The sequence below is a fragment of the Micromys minutus genome (genome assembly GCF_963924665.1).
Source record: "Micromys minutus genome assembly, chromosome: X".
Lineage (NCBI taxonomy): Eukaryota > Metazoa > Chordata > Mammalia > Rodentia > Muridae > Micromys > Micromys minutus.
This window is the reverse complement of record NC_137970.1, coordinates 31,530,522-31,547,350: the sequence shown is the minus strand read 5'-3', so window position 1 is coordinate 31,547,350 and position 16,829 is coordinate 31,530,522. Positions and strand designations below refer to the sequence as shown.

At 34.0% G+C, this 16,829-nt stretch overlaps 1 protein-coding gene across 4 annotated transcripts in view; it reads right to left on the bottom strand.

Annotated features, from left to right (window-relative positions):
• CNKSR2 (connector enhancer of kinase suppressor of Ras 2) overlaps positions 1 to 16,829 on the bottom strand; it is a gene marked incomplete at its 5' end in the record, with an annotated part of 252,528 nt that overhangs the window by 204,300 nt on the left and 31,399 nt on the right. For all 4 annotated transcript variants that reach the window (XM_080910443.1, XM_080910444.1, XM_080910445.1 and 1 more), the window contains one exon: positions 3,516 to 3,679. In XM_080910443.1, the coding sequence (XP_080766569.1) occupies positions 3,516 to 3,679 (164 nt within the window). The remainder of the gene's footprint in view (positions 1 to 3,515; positions 3,680 to 16,829) is intronic.

Genomic DNA, 16,829 nt, shown 5'->3' with positions numbered 1-16,829 from the left:
ATTATGAGAATCAACATTTGATATTAGCTATAATAGTGTTTATTTTATGAACTTTGTTGTCAATATGTTTGGTGTATTCTTGTTTAGAATGGCAATATACTATTGGGAAAATTTTGCTTTGATGAGAATTACATTTTTTTTTCTACCCTTAAAAAATAAATAAAAAAGGTATATGCAAAATGAAATAAAAATTATTTGTATCCTGATAACTACAATTATTATTCATAGATAGTTTACATATGATTTCCAATAAAATAAATGGTCAGTACACAAACTAAGGGTCACAAAATAAACTACTCATACTTTATTTATACTCTTACAATTTTATATAATATTTAAGATTTTTAAGAATAATATAGGAGGATAGCTTGAGAGAATTAGTTAGACTCCAAATTATAAATATCTTATTTCTTTTTTGAACATTATATATATATAATACATGTGATGCTCAATAAATATTATTCAAGAATAGAAAAATGACTAAATAAATCTATTTTTAGCAGCTACAGTAATTATTCCCCATAGGGCCTGGCTGGTGTTGTGTGTCAACTTGACATAAGCTGGAGTTATCACAGAGAAAGAAGCCTCAGTTGAGGAAATGCTTCCATGAGATGCAGCTGTAAGGCATTTTCTCAACTAGTGATCAAGGGGGGAGGGCCCAGCCTATTGGGGGGTGCCATCCCTGGGCTGGTAGACCTGGGTTCTATAAGAAAGCAGGCTGAGCAAGCCAGGAAGCACGCCAGTAAGCAACATCCCTCCATGGCTTCTGCATCAGCTTCTGCTTCCTGACGTACTTGAGTTCCAGTCCTGACTTCCTCTGGCGATGAACAGTTATATGGAAGTGTAAGCTGAATAAACCCTTTCCTCCCCAACTTGCTTCTTTGTCATGATGCTTGTGTAGGAATAGAAACCCTGACTACAACAAGGACTAATTTTAAAGCAATAGACAAAGCTAGCATAGCTTAAAATAAACAAAAGAAATTAGGTAAATTGTTTTTTGCTTTCTTTACACTAGGAACAGAAATTTCAGAATGAAAGGCTATGTAGGCTAGAGAAAAATGTCACAGTTCTCTAGAAGTTGTATTCAGTAAGATATAAATTCAATGCCTTGTACATGCTAACTGTTGCACAGAAAGTTAAAGAGAATGCTAATTAGGCAAGATTATCTTCTTTGGAAAGGCCAACTAGACTAAAAAGAAACAAATTAGAAATTATACGACAGAATATGTAATATGTATGTGGCCTTTCTTCTCAACATACACCATCATATAATACAAAGCAAACCAACATTTTCATTTTCCCATGTACACTCCATGTTCTTTCATACTTGTTGTATTCACATAAAGTTCCTCCTTCCCAAGTAACTTTCTTTTAAAAATAGATGCACTATACTAGTAATTTTTTATTTAAAAGTTTATTTTTTATTTATGTGATGTGTATGGGTAGGTTGTCTGCATGTATTTATGTGTACCAAATAAAAACAATGCCTGGAGAGGTCAGAAGGTGTCAGACGCCCTTGGATCTTTATAAAAACTTCAAGCTCTGAAACACTGAATTATAAATACGGTAAATTTGGCAGAGACTCAGAAACTGCTAGATCAACAGCTCTCTACAAGCTAACTCTACTTCTATGGTAACTTCAGGCCACCCAGATATGAATTTGGAGATTACTGTAATAAAACATTGGGCCCTTCCCTTACCATTAGTATGGTCTCTTGCTTCAGGCATAACTGCTTAAACCTGCATTTGGATAGAGGGGACATCCATATTCTGGTCCTCTCCCTCTCCCTCTTCCTCTCCATCTCTATCTATCTACTGTATACATTATTTCATATATGTGTACTACCATTCTTTTATTCCCTCTACACACTAAATGAATACTCACCCTTCATTAGGCTGATTCTGCAATATGTACCCATGTAGCTTAAAAGTTATGTTCACTACTATATTCCCATAATTACCTCATATTCTACATTTTGGTCATTACAACACTGATTATTTACTTGCCAGTCTCCTCAAATATGTTTTACAAGGGGACAAAAATTAAGTGTTAGACACAGTTAAAAGATTGCTAGTATATAAACCGATACTTTTGCTGATCTATACTTAATTATCTACTTGATTTTATTAATCATCATCTCAACACTAGTTACTGTTTGTTGAGGATATAATGTGTGCTAGACACTGAATCAGGCACTATACAAAGATAATTCTGTATGTCTCAGGCCACTAGAAGGAGGCAGGAGTTACTGAGCTTTAAACAACCTATGGCAACACTATATTGATTTGTTGACAAGTTATCTCTAACTGGGTAAGCTAATAGTCAAATTCAGGCTATAAAATTACATACTTTCCCTTTATATTGGCAGATCCCTTCTCTTACAAATAATTGTAAGAATTTAAATCCATCCAGGTTAATTTTACCTTACTTAATCTGGAAAAATATTTATGACTATATCTAATATCAGAATGTCTAACACATTACCACAAGCTTAGAGAAAGCTTAGTTTGATGTTGATTTTTCTTGATTTATTATGCATTGTTTGCTAACTAAAGAAAGTGATCATATAAAGTACTGCAGTTTATTTTTACTGATTATGTGTAGAAATAAAATGTAAATAATATTGTTTAATTTAAAAAAAACAAGATTACTTAATATTTTCAGCTTTATAAGAAGTAGATTTGACAAGTGACTACATATAATTGTGCATATAAAGCACCGGTATTAAAATGTCCCTTAGCTGAAAACTGGCTCTGTCCATTCCTGGCACTGGATGAGCTAGCCAAGGCAGGGCTAGAAAGCTTGCCCCGGGTGGTGTGGGAGTGGGGGAGCTGGTGGGCTAAGCAAACTCACATAGCTCTCAGGTCCAGAACCAGGGCTTTGAGTTGGCCCACCACAACATCTACCCCATCTATGAACTGCTAGACCATGTGAAGAGGCTGGTCCTATAGATCCAAAGCTGCAGTATTTCCATGACCCAGGTAACAATATCTTAGAGGAGTCCCAGTGAGGATCCAGTATTGATAGGGTAGCAGAGGTCTACAACCAGACCAATGGCTCATCGCCATAAACATTTTCAAGGAAAAGTGTGTGGACAAAAGGGCATAGCATAAGACACACTGTGATGCACTACAACTTCCACAATGAGAATTTTTCCTATTAGGCAGGGAGGATGTAAGTGTGTAGGGCAAGTATGAAGGGATCAGGAGATAGGTGGGGTTGGTGTGTTTGATAGAAAATTCACAAACCATAAAACGTTTTTCAAAATCTCTTAGCTAAGCTTCAACTTGCTTTTCCCATGGTGAAACATATTACTACTTGATTTTAAGCTTCTTTCTCATTTAGCATTAATGTAAAAAATTTACAGATGTATACAAACACTGTAATTAGCTAAAAATGAGAATTTTTTCCACCTATATCTAGATTATTAAAGAAGAGAAGGAAAAAAGACATATAAGTGGACAGTGGAAAAGAGACATTAAATGTCTCCTTTTCAGACAGTTCCAGTCCTTACCAGTGCACACAGAAGGTCAACTGCCTCCAAGATCAGCTCCTGATGGCCAATACGGCTGACTCCGAGATCCTCTAGCTCCTGATGTGTAATGCGCAGCAGCTGGTCTCCACTGATCTTCTCCCTCTCAAAGTTCTTAATGTACTGCTGCAAACAGTCATCAAGACCTACAAAGTGAAATTAGAAAGAACAGAATAAAAAAGAAAACAGTTTAAATAAACCAATCAATAATAGTCAGATGAAAAGCAAGCCATAACTACTACTATGGCACAATCTGATTCCATTTGGACTTTGAAACAGTCAAATCATTCATTTATTCTCAATCTGCATGTGGAATATATATATATATATACACATACATTTCATTATTAGGTTCCTACTTTTATGTCTATTCTTTTTTCTTTCAGACAAATATTCAGAATAATGAATATAAACAGTCCCCCCTACTTTCAGAGTGATGTGCATCACACCTTTTCTTTTACTTTACTACCATTTCAGAGAGAGGAGTCCCCTTCATTCTACATAAGCCTAATGTGAATCTGTCTTCCTATACTCTGGACTTCTGTCTTCTATTACTATATTCTATCACCGGAATAATTCCAAAACTGAGTACTCTGTTTCAGACAATTTCTATTCACTGATTCCTTTTGTATTTAAAATTTTACTATCTTAAAGATTTTTTTGATTTCCTCCATCTTATGTTTTCTGTCATCCTTTTTAAGTCTAAGTGCTTTTCTTCTATTTTTTAAAGGTGTGATGAATTCACTAATCCACTATCATTTGTATTTAACTCAACTTCAGAAATATATAATCACACTGAATTTCACGCTCTTAAAATTTTTTTCCAAATTATCCATGGCAATTAATAAGTGACTGTTCAGGCTACAGACTGTGCTAGGTTCAATCATGTATGAAGTAGACTGGCACAGATGGCTAATTGGAGTATCATGATTACATCTCCATAATTTTAGCTAAGGATTATCAAGACCATGAAATAATTATCACAATCTAGATGGTATTGGTTATATTAAAAAATGAGAAAGGATTCGACCAACGGACTACATTTTAGCAAGAAATATAAGTAAGTAGAAATACTAAGCAAAAAGAAAAAAAAAGCGATGGTTAAGACATGTATACAAAAACAAGAAAGTTCTATAATGGAGATGCATAGCCCCAAGTGGGGGGATGAAGTTAGTCCTAAAAGCAGTCTTGTTCATGACAGCATATAATTATCTTTGTTTTGCTGCACCAAGTGAAATAATTTTAACCCTCATCAATATGCACATAACAGTTGAGAAAGAAAAATACTGTTGGAAGATGACAAACTCATTATTTAAAGAAAGTTTGGCTTGTATTAAGGGAATATATCATGCTGTTATGGTTTCTCTTTATGGGTGCTGTTTTCAAGGTGGTGGAATAAGACAGCAGTGAATGAGTTGAGGAGTCTTCAAAGCGGACTACAATAAGAGTGGAGGGCAATAAGTGGATACCTGCAAGATATGGGGCTCTTTGGATTTCTTTTGTTAAGATATTGATGCTTAAAAAATATATGTAGAAAAGATTCATTTATCTCTAATGAAATAGAGGGAATAAAATGGAGAAAGAGAGGAAATAAGGAAACGGTCAGTGCAAATCTAGGTAGAATATGAGTGTAAGAAAATGAGAGACTCCCACCTAACTACTTTAGAACTACTGTATCAGTGTATATGAAGGTTTATTGGAAATGTCTTTCTGAAGTATTTTTATTGGATATTCTCTGCATTTACATTTCAGATGTTATCCCTTTCCCCCAATCCCATTCCTCCTCTCCTTCCCATTGCCTCCAAAAAGGTGCTCCCTCTCCCAACCACTTTCTCCCACCTCAGTGCCTTGACATTCCCCTACACTGGGAAAAAGAGCCTTCCCAGGACCCAAGGCCTCTCCTCCCATTGATGTCAGACAATGATATCCTTTGCTGCATATGTACCTTGGGCCATGGGTTTCTCTGTGTGAACTCATTGGTTGGTGTTTTAGTCCCTGGGAGCTGTGGTAGATTTAAATATTTGATAATTTTGTTCTTCCTATGGGGTTGCAAACCCTTTCAGCTCCTTCAGTTCTTTCTCTAGCTCCTTCATTGGGGTCCTATGTTTAGTCTGATGGTTAACTGCAAACATCATCCTCTATATCTGTATGATGCTGGCAGAGTCTCTGAGGAGGCATCCAGGTCAGGTTCCTGCCAGTAAGCACTAATTGGCATCAGCAATAGTGTGTGGGTTTAGTGGCTGCAAATGGGATGGATCCCCAGGTGAGGCCTTCTCTGGATGATGTTTACATTGATACTATTAATTACAAATGTATGCTAAATGCCTTAAGATTCTGTACTAAATGTGTATACTAAATATGTGATAGTGTCACAAAGAAAAACAGGAATTTTATTTTGAAAATGCAAATGTTCACGTCATCGACATAAGGAAGATGCTGAAACACACAGCCCTGGATACTAGTAATAGAAAGATAAATACAACAGACATTAGGAAACGTATTTCTATAAAGGCTGAGCTAGGTAAGCAAAATGAGTATTACAATTTGATGTATTAAGATGATTAGTGAAGGAAGCAAAAAAAAAAATGGGTAGTATGTTCTGGAGAAAGTACATGAGGTCACAGATGTAATGGGCCAGACGACCGAAAGATAGCTACAGAAAACTTCATTTATAATGAGAACAAAAGATAGTTCGAAGCAAACTGACAACAAAGTAGTTGGGAAAGACAAGTAGTAAATCAAACACAGCATCCCATTCATATAAGGAATGAAACTGTCCTGTGCTTGACAATTAAATCATCAGTGATTTTAGACAAAGTGTATTAAAACAATGAAAACAGAAGCCAGACAGTTAGCATGATGAGGGGTAACTTAGCAATTAAAAGGCAAGAGAATATTTATGTGTGTCATATTTGGATACTAAGTTTCCTCCCCTAAAGATTCAGGTATTGAAAATGTGGTCTCCAACTGGTGGCAATGTTTTGGGAGAGTCTTTGGAATCCTGCTTTGGAAAGTTTAAAAGGCAGAGCTTAGGTGGAAGAAACAGGTCACTGGTTGTCTGGATTTTCAGTGGCTTAATCTCATGTCAGTCATTTCTCTGTTCTTTTTACCTCATTTTCATTATAAGGAAGCAATCTCTGTCACAGGTTCCTGGTGATATTCTACCTTAACATGATGTAGAATCGACAGAGGCAGACACTATAATGTGCAAAGGTGTTTTGTCTGTGTGTGTATCTGTGGACCACTCAAATGCCCTTGCTGATAGAGGCCAGAAGAGGGAATCATTGCCCTGTAACTGGAATTACATACAGTGTTGAGACACCATGTGGGTATGGGTAATAGAACTGGGGTCCTCTGCAAAAAGAGCAAATTTATCTTAATTACTAAATGATCTCCCTATTCCAAAAGAGAAGCTTCTTAAATTGTAAGATAAAATTAATTTTTTTACTTTAAGTCATTGTGATCAGGTATTTGACTACACTGATGATAAAATGAATATAATGTCTTGAACAAAAAGTACAAATTTCTTTCTTTATGCAAAAACTACCGATGGCAATAGTATTCAAATTTCAGAACATTTTATATTATGTCAATATGATATATATATACATATATATATCCTGTATCTTCATATTTCAAAAAGTAACCAAATGTATCTTGATAAGGCTTATTATAAATAAATGTTATTTAATATCTAATCAATATTGAGTGTAAATATATTTCAAGAATGATGAAGTATATAAAATGCTATTCAGATGTATTTCAAATAAACAGTATAGAAAAATATTAATCAGGAATCTCAGATTGCTAAGAAAGAATATGCTCGCCAAGGAGGACCAGTTCTAGAAAAACATTGAAATCTTATGTGAATATGACATTTCCCCAGTGTGCTCGTTTTTCTTTTCAGATTTAAACTACTTTTCTAAATTACTTCCTGCATCTTCCATTTTTTACTATATTATCCACTTCTATATGATTCCCCTTTGGAACTCCTTGCCTTTCTCCCATATCAGGATACTTATTTTACCACTTTTCCAAGTCCTGACACCAACTTTTAATTATTCATTCAACAACCAATTATTAACTGCCTATTTGTTGGCCAGGAACTGTTCTAGGCAGTATGAATAAGAAGGTAAACAGAATCAGACATAGTCCTTTTCTTCCTGGAGCTAATATTTTATAGAGAGAAAAGCACATGAATCATGGAATCCTACAAACAACACTAACAAATCCCCCAAGAGGGGAGATGGGAAGGGGAGTGACCTTGCTTCTAGACTGGAGAAAATTAATGGAAACTGTGAGAAAATGAAAGAATGACTAAAGATTTTATTCAGACCCATACTCTAAAAAACTCTATTCAGCTTCAATACATAGAGTAGCCATTAGTAACGATGTTGCATTCTGTAAGAGAGGATAATCTGGTAGGAACTAACCTTCCAGCTTGGTCTCATCACTGGGTCAGCAGTTTCAGCCATAATTGCATATTTGCAAAACTGCAGTATGCATATTTTCTAAAAATGTCTTTAAGACATTTAATTTAACAGTACTACTAATAATCCTTTCTACTGTAGACCTAGTGAATGAAAAGACCTATCAATAGGATGTATCATTCAGAATTATATCCATGCTCTCCTCAGTAAGAAACCACAAACAACAGAAAATGTGGTAAATGGTATTAATTTCATTTAAAATGCTACATCTAGAAGTATGTTGATATAGAGGTAAATTTTACCTTTAGGTTGGAACTAATCTTTTTAACAGGCTCATTAATTCTGAGTGAAATAGATAATCTTGACATAAAGTAACTACAGAAACAAATGGTCTCATCCATTACTAAACGAAATCTCAATATATCTTTTATGATTTTTCCTTAACATGAAAAAAATCTTATTCGTAATTTCAGAGTTTGAAACCAGATCCTCTGCTACACAAATTTTTCCTATGACAAATGAATGCCAGTGTTATTAACTATTCAATAATCTCATGGAGCAAACAAAAAAAAAGAAAAGAACTTCTGGTATCATAATTTTATGACTATGAAGCAGTTTCTAAAATAACATCCAATTTTAATTTTTAGTTAACATATATTTTGTTGCTAGTCACTAAGCAATCATTTGTTATACTGATCATTAAAAGTGAAATGGAGCTAAAAATATTTCTTTTATAACATGTAAGAATTTAAAATTAGAAAAAAGCATATATTAATCCCATAGCTGTTCCTGGTAGAATGCTTTAAATATAAGTAGTGATATTCACATTTATATTTGTTTAACTTAGTGTAATATCAAGTAATTAAATTACTTGCCAGATGTTTTACTCTATTACACAAATAAGATAGTTTGAAAGCCTAACTTCACCTAAAGTTTGTGAAATATCTTTAAAATAATTCTCATTACTCAAGACAATTATTTCCCACTGTTTTCAAAAATATGTGCCTATACATAATCTGGACATCTGCTTAAACCAGATTCTTGTTTATTTTGTCTGGAATGGACTCTGAGATTTTTACATTTCTATTGCTTAGAAATAACAATGGATATAAAAGAACACTTGTCCAAGGGGAAAAGAGAGTTGTTCTTTGTTGTGGGGTGGGCTAAGACAAAAATTATATCATTATGAAATAGGATAATGATAATCATTAATACAACTCTTAGATATAATTAGGCTTATGTTTCTAACTACCTAGAAATTCTTGTATGAGGCTGAAACATACAATTAATAAATATATAACAACACAAAAGAATCAATAAATATTTATTATAACAGTATAAGACTAGATAGATTTTTCCAGTGATAAGTAAAAAGTGACCTTCCTTATCTTTCTGGATAACTTTTGGTTGAAAATCTATTTTATTCGATATTAGAATAGATACTCCAGCTTGTTTCTTGGGACCATTTGCTTGGAAAGTTTTTCCCAGCCTTTTACTCTGAGATAGTATCTGTCTTGGTCTCTGAGATCAGTTTTCTGTAAGTAGAAAAATGCTGGATCCTGTTTACGTATCCAGTCTAGTAGTCTATGTCTTTTTGTTGGGGAATTGAGTCCATTGATGTTAAGAGATATTAAGGAATAGTGATTGTTGTTTCCTGCTATTTTTGTTATCAGAGATAGAATTATGTTTGTGTGCTTTTATTCTTTTGGTGTTGTAGCAAGATTATTTTCTTACTTTCCTAGGGTGAAGTTTCCCTCTTTGTGTTGAAAATTTCCATCTATTATCCTTTGTAGGGCTGGATTTGTAAACAGATATTGTGTAAATTTGGTTTTGTCCTAGAATATCTTGGTTTCTCCATCAATGGAAATTGAGAGTTTTGCTGGATATAGTAATATGGACTGGCATTTGTGTTCTCTTAGGGTCTGTATAAAGTCTGTCTAGAATCTTCTAGCTTTCATAATCTTTGAGAAATCTGGAGTAATTCAGATCGGTCTGCCTTTATATGTTACTTGTCCTTTTTCCCTCACTGATTTTAGTATTCTTTCTTTGTTTTGAACATTTGGTGTTCTGACTAGTATGTGTTGGGAGGAGTTTCTTTTCTGGTCCATTCTATTTGGAGTTCTGTAGGCTTCTTACTTGTTCATGGTCATCTTGTTCTTAAGGTTATGGGAGTTTTCTTCTAAGATTTTAATGAAGATATTTACTGGGCTTTTTAGTTGGGAGTCTTCACTCTCTTCTACACCGATCATACGTAGGTTTGGTCTCCTAATTGTGTCCTGAGATTCCATTTCACACCAGTCAGAATAGCTAAGATCAAAAAATTAGGTGACAGCAGATGCTGGTGAGGATGTGGAGAAAGAGTAACACTCTTCAATTATTGGTGGGATTGTAAGCTGGTACAACCACTCTCAAAATCAGTCTGGCAGTTCCTCAGAAAATTGGACATAGTACTACCTGAAGACCCAGCTATTCCACTCCTGGGAATATACCCCAAAGATGCTCCAACATATAACAAGGACACATACTCTACCATGTTCATAACAGCTTTATTTATAATAGCCAGAAACTGGTAAGAACCCAGATGTCCATCAACAGAGGTATGGATACAGGAGTTGTGTGGTACATTACACAATTGATTACTACTCAGCTATTAGAAACAATGACTTTATGAAATTCCTAGGCAAATGGATGAAACTAGAAGCTATCATCCTGGGTGAGGTAACCCAATCACAAAAGAACACATATGGTATACACTCACTGATAAGCAGATGTTAGCCGCAGAAAGCTCTGAATACCCAAGAAACAATTCACAGACCTTATGAAGCTCAAAAATAAGGAAGGCCAGAGTATAGATGCCTCAGTCCTTCTTAGAAGGGAGAACAAAACACTCACAGGAGGAAATACCAGGTCAAATAGAGAAGCAGGAATTGAAATGAAAGGCTGCCTCATTTTGGGATCAACCCCATATGTAGCCACCAAACACAAACACTATTGCTGATGCCAAGTAGTGCTTACTGGCAGGAACCAAATATGGATGTCTCCTTAGAGGCTCTCCCAGAATTATACTAACACAGCTGAACATGCTTTCAGCTAACCACAGAACTGTATACAGGGATCCCAATGAAGTTGCTAGAGAAAGAACTGAAGGAGCTGAAAGTATTTGCATCCTCATGGAAAGAACAACATTAACAACCAACCAAATCCTCCACAACTCTCATGGACTAAAACACCAACAAATGAGTCCACACGGAGAGACCCATGGCTCCAGTGGCATATGTAGCAGAGGATAACAGTATCTGGCATCAATGTGAGAAGAGACCTTTGGTCCAGTGAGGGAATGTTTTCCCAATGTAGGGGAATGTCAAGGCATTGAGGTAGAAAGTGTGATTGGGAGAAGGTTCACCTTCCTGGAGACAATTTGTGGGGGAGGAGAGGGGTATTGAGGAAGTAGATAACATTTGAAATGTAAATACAGAAAATATCCAATAAAATGATTCTAAAAATGCATAGATTACCCAACCAATGGACAGAAAAGCTGCTGACCCCTGCGGCTGAATTAGGGAAAAGCTAGAAGAAGCTGAGAAGGAGGGTGACCCTGTCAGAAGACCATTTTTCTCTATAAAACATTAAAAAATAAATAATCATCCTTTTTCAAGAAAGATGCTTATGAAGAAGGGAAAGACAACGGAATGTGGGGATGTGAGGGCAAGGGCAAAGATCCAACATATGTAATGATTTTATATTTTATAAAACACTACTCAAGAAATTTCTAAGCTTGGCCCAGCAACAATGTATTCATTCACCCTCCTATGAGATTTTGGTCCTTGCTTGAAAGCAGCTGTACAAACAATCTTTTCATGAGTTTTTGTTTTGATCAAATCCCAAATTCTTCCATTGGTGAATTTTAATGAAAAGATCCTGAGGGATATAAGATTTGCATACATATAAACATAATACCACTGCCTTCTACAGGGGCCTTTGCTCAAAACAGTTATAAATGGACCTGTAAAAGCAACAAAGAGTAGCTACAAGCAAGTCCTTAAGAAAACTGGCAGATATTGTAAGCATAACAAGTAAAAGCATGACTTGATATGCACAAAAACCAATCATAGTAAAATCTATAGAAAATACTGGTAAATACACTTAAGTTAATATAAATTAAATCAATATTGGCTTTTGAATTTTATATATGAATACTCCTTTACTAAAAATGTTAAATATATATAACAATTCTCATTTTTAAACTTTGTGGTTCTAGGAATTGAAACTAGAGCTTTATCCATGCTAAATTATGATCTCTATTTCTGAACTATGTCTTTCTATTCCTTACGACAACTTTAAGAGGCAGGCTAATGAATTCAATGTATTTTTATCGGACTAGAAAACATTTTTAATGAACTTAGAATTCATTTTGTTTTAAGAAAGAAAATGAGAAATATAATTAAGTATGTATTGTCATAAGCCACCCTGGAAACGTGTTCCCAATCGTTATAGCAGATTAAAAGCCATTTAAAGAGGAATATGATTCATTCAATAATAATTATGGCAATTTTAAGTTCCTGTTAACATTTTGGAGTTGTGAATAAGGCACTATAATCCTGACCTCTCAGTAGTATGAGCTAAAAATGATAAATCGTCTAAGGTGCAACCTTACTTTTTAATTCAAAATTGAGTCATGTCATTCCTAGAAAATGGTGTGTGTGTGTGTGTGTGTGTGTGTGTGTGTGTGTGTGTGTGTGTGTGTGAATTCCAACACTTCTCATGATGACTTTAAATCTCAAAAGGAGGAACAACAACAGCCAAAATTATTTTTGTGACATAAAACCACACAGAGGAATAGTGGAACTTTAATAGAGTAACCTTTGGTGAGGCATGGTGATGCATACCTTTAATCTTAGCACTCAGAATGTAGAGGCAGGCAGGTCACATGAATTAATTCAAAGCCAGTCTGGTCAACATAAGGAGAAATACAGACTAATATGTCTCAGAAAACAACCAAAACAGTAAATAAGCTCAATGCTCCTTTTTGTATACTCTTCTGTTTGACATAGCTTTATACATTTTTTTCATTTATTTTTAGTTTGTGAGATTATATTTCTCCCTTCACTTTCCCCCCTCCAAACTCTGCCATATATCTCACTCAGCTCTTCTTGAAGTTCATGCTCTCTTTTTTATGAATTCTATTACCTAAATTTATATATTTATATACTTTATATTTATATTACATATAAGCTGTTTAGTTAAATTAATGTTATTTGTACCAGAAGCTCTTTGCAAAGGTGGGAAGAAACCAATAGTCCTACCAAGCTATGATGCCTACAAATTCCTAAACTGTCCAGTATGGCACAACAATGCTAAGGGTGCAGTAGTGGCACACATACCTTGGCAGTAACCAACAGCTCTTTAATTGAACTTAAGACAATCTCAACAAATTGGGTTTCCAATGCTAGGCATGGAACAACAAACTACTCATTGCTAGTGAATTTGTGATTATTGGAAGAGAATGTATATCCACTAATTTACTATACCAGCATAATACTTAACAATAATTTATAAACATTTGTTCTTATACCCACAAACAAGTATAGTTTTAACCTCTCATTAGGAAAATTCTCTCTGCAACAGATGGAGACCACTACAGAAAACTGTATTCCACATTCCAGGATCGGAGAATATTACAAGAAGAGGGCCAAAACAATTGTCAGAGCCAGAGGATCAGTAATTTTACCTTGAGACTGTGTCTGTTAGTAACATTAAACTCTATACCTGTAAATTCTCACCAACATGACTGCCCAAGCATGAGGTAAGCAAGAATGAGACCAAAGAACATACCATATTGGATGGGGAAAAGCCCACAAGACCACAATGCTACGTTGAATGCTCAGCTTAAAAAACATACAACATTTTTTTGTTTTATTGGGGGTCTTTTTGCTTATATTTTATGGTCTTATATTTTGTGTGTGTGTGTGTGTGTGTGTGTGTGTGTGTGTGTGTGTGTGTGTGTGTGTGTGTGTGTTGTGCATGTGCTTTGGTGTGTGTGGCATCTTAGTTTAGTGAGTTTTTTTTTTTAATGTAAGAGAAAGAAAGGGCATAGAGGTGTAGAGAATGTGGGAGGTAAAGAGGATCTGGATGGATGTGGGAAAGCAGGAAAAAAATATAGTGAATGAAAATATGTTTTCAATTTTAAAAATACCATTTGGCTCCACTACTAATTGTCTAATGGTCCCTGTCTTTTCAGATATACTTTATGAGTTTCAAGAAGAATATCAATAATTGTTTTCATGAAATTCATAAACAAAGTCAGAATAGATTTAGATGTCCAAAAGGTTAGGTAATGACAATGTTAATTACTGATAGGATTCCAAAATTGGTTTAAATTTCTTAAAGCAAAAATTACACTTTAATAGGAAAATCTAAAAACAAGTTATTCCATAAACTAATTTTAAAAGTTTCATTAAATATAAAAAATCTTATACACAATTTTCTTTTCCAAAAGTTCTGAAGAAAACATTTAAGACTCATATACTACCAATGATAACTTGAACTTAGTTTCCCAAACTGTTTTGTTACATAAATAAGAAATTCTCATTTTTTTACTTATAAAATAATTACAAATGTAAGCATTGGTATATCAATTAAGTAATTTCAAAGAAAGAAGCTATAATTAGAACAATTCAGAACCATTATGATCAACAATGAAATTCAAGGAGTAGTCCCAGTAATGGTCGAGAACCATTATTAGCAATAAACCATTGTTCATTTTGTTCATAACAGATGTAATAAATAAATAAAATTAATAGAGTCATGGATTTATAAGAAGAAATTTATTGAAAGTATTATTATTAGAAACTTAACTGAAAATAGAATACATATCAAGTTCCTTAAGAGGGGTTTACAGTAACTTCTTTATAAACAACAAAGTAAGTTAAAACTGGAATAAAAATTCCATTCATAATTAATAAAGACAATAAACTATATAAAAATAAACCCAGCAATCTAGAATAGTTTTAATTTAAAAGGTAGCAAACTTCTCTGAATGTATAAAAACACCAAATAACTAAGGAAGGCTACATCACAATTTAGATGAGAAAACCAAGACTATTTTGCTATTCTCCTAAATTAACATATAAATCTAGTTCAATCTCATTTAAAATTTTTATGGGATTTAAAAACTGATATTTGACAAACTAAAATGCATATGAAAGAAAAAATGGTCAACAACTAGTATATACTTGATAAAGTGAAACCTGAAGACGAAGAAAAACTTCTTGCTCAGTTTGCAAATATTCTATTAAACATCAATCCTTTGAAATTGCCCTGAAAGAGAAGATTGGTACATTCTGCTAGAGAAATTGGCTATACATTTGGGGAAAAGTAAAATTCCTTATTTAAATTATATTTTAATTAAAAATATAAAAGAAGATTTAAATAAATGAACATATCATATGAACATGAAGGAAAAGACCTTTCCTAACCAAGATAACATTACTGAGCAGCCATAAAACAACATCAATGAAATGACAAGAGGTGGCTACATCAAAATTAAAACATTTTTCTCATATAAGGCACTTAAAAATAGTATATATAATTTTCAGCCTAGAATAGAAATCTCATTTTTCCTTTTTCTACTTTAAAAGTTATGCTTTAGCAAGCCACTGTTTCTTGTGGTAGTTGTTTTCATTTTTTCTTCTTGCATACCAATCCCCAAGTATGCTTTTATAGTTCAAAGCCAACTTTATTAAAGATTAGTCATTTAGTATCTAGGTACTTTTCACTAAGCTATTCTTGAAACCTAGTATATTTTATGGATATGCTATTGTATATTTGTATTTGTGAAACTAGAAGGAACAATAAAAGAAGACTATGTGGAAAACATTATTATAGAATGTAATGTTCTAGAAATATTTTAAAAGTTATTATTTAATCAACAACATCACAACTGAAGAGCTATCTCAGCAGTTAAAAGCACCAGCTACTCTTCCAGTAGAACCAGGTTCAGTTCCCAGCAACGCATGTTGGTCCACATCTGCAACTCCAGTTATAGGATACTTGAGGCCATTTTCTAGCTTCAACAGGCACCAGACACATGTGTAGCATACAGGCAAAACCCCCATACACAGAAAAAATAAAATAATAGACATTTGCAATTTTACCCCTAGTTCTGACAAGAAGAATGCAGCTTTAGAGAAATATAGCAAGTATAGTAAAAATGGAACATCATACACTTATCAACACAACAACCCACATTGTTGGCTGTTTCTAGTTCAAGACAGGAAGGGTACTACATAGTCATTAAAGAAAAACTCCACCAGGACAATATTGCAATTCTAAACATTTATGCACTAAACACATGGGAACCCAAGTTCATAAAAGAAAATACTACTATGACTAAAATCACATATTGAGCCCCATACAGTGATAGTGTCAACAATGTCTCTCTCAACAGACAAGTGTTCCAGAAAAAAATACTAAACAGAGAAATAGTGGAGTAAAATAATGTTGTAAATCAAATGACAAATATCTACTGAATACTTCATCTAAACCCAAAACACTACTCATACTTCTCATGGAACTAGAACATTTTTTAAAAATTGACCACATACTTGGACACAGACCAAGTATCAACAGTGTGTATCCTAACTGACTACGATGGATTAAAGCTGTATATCAAGTATACAAACTCATGGAAGCTCAAAGTTCACTAATGAATAAAATTGAGTCAATACAGAAATAGAGAAGAAATTTTAAAACAGTTTAGAATTGAATGAAAATGAAAACACACTAGACTTAAAGCCATGAGACAAAATTGAAGCATTTTAAAGAGACAAATTCAAAGTATTAAGAGCATATAGAAAAAAATTGAAAA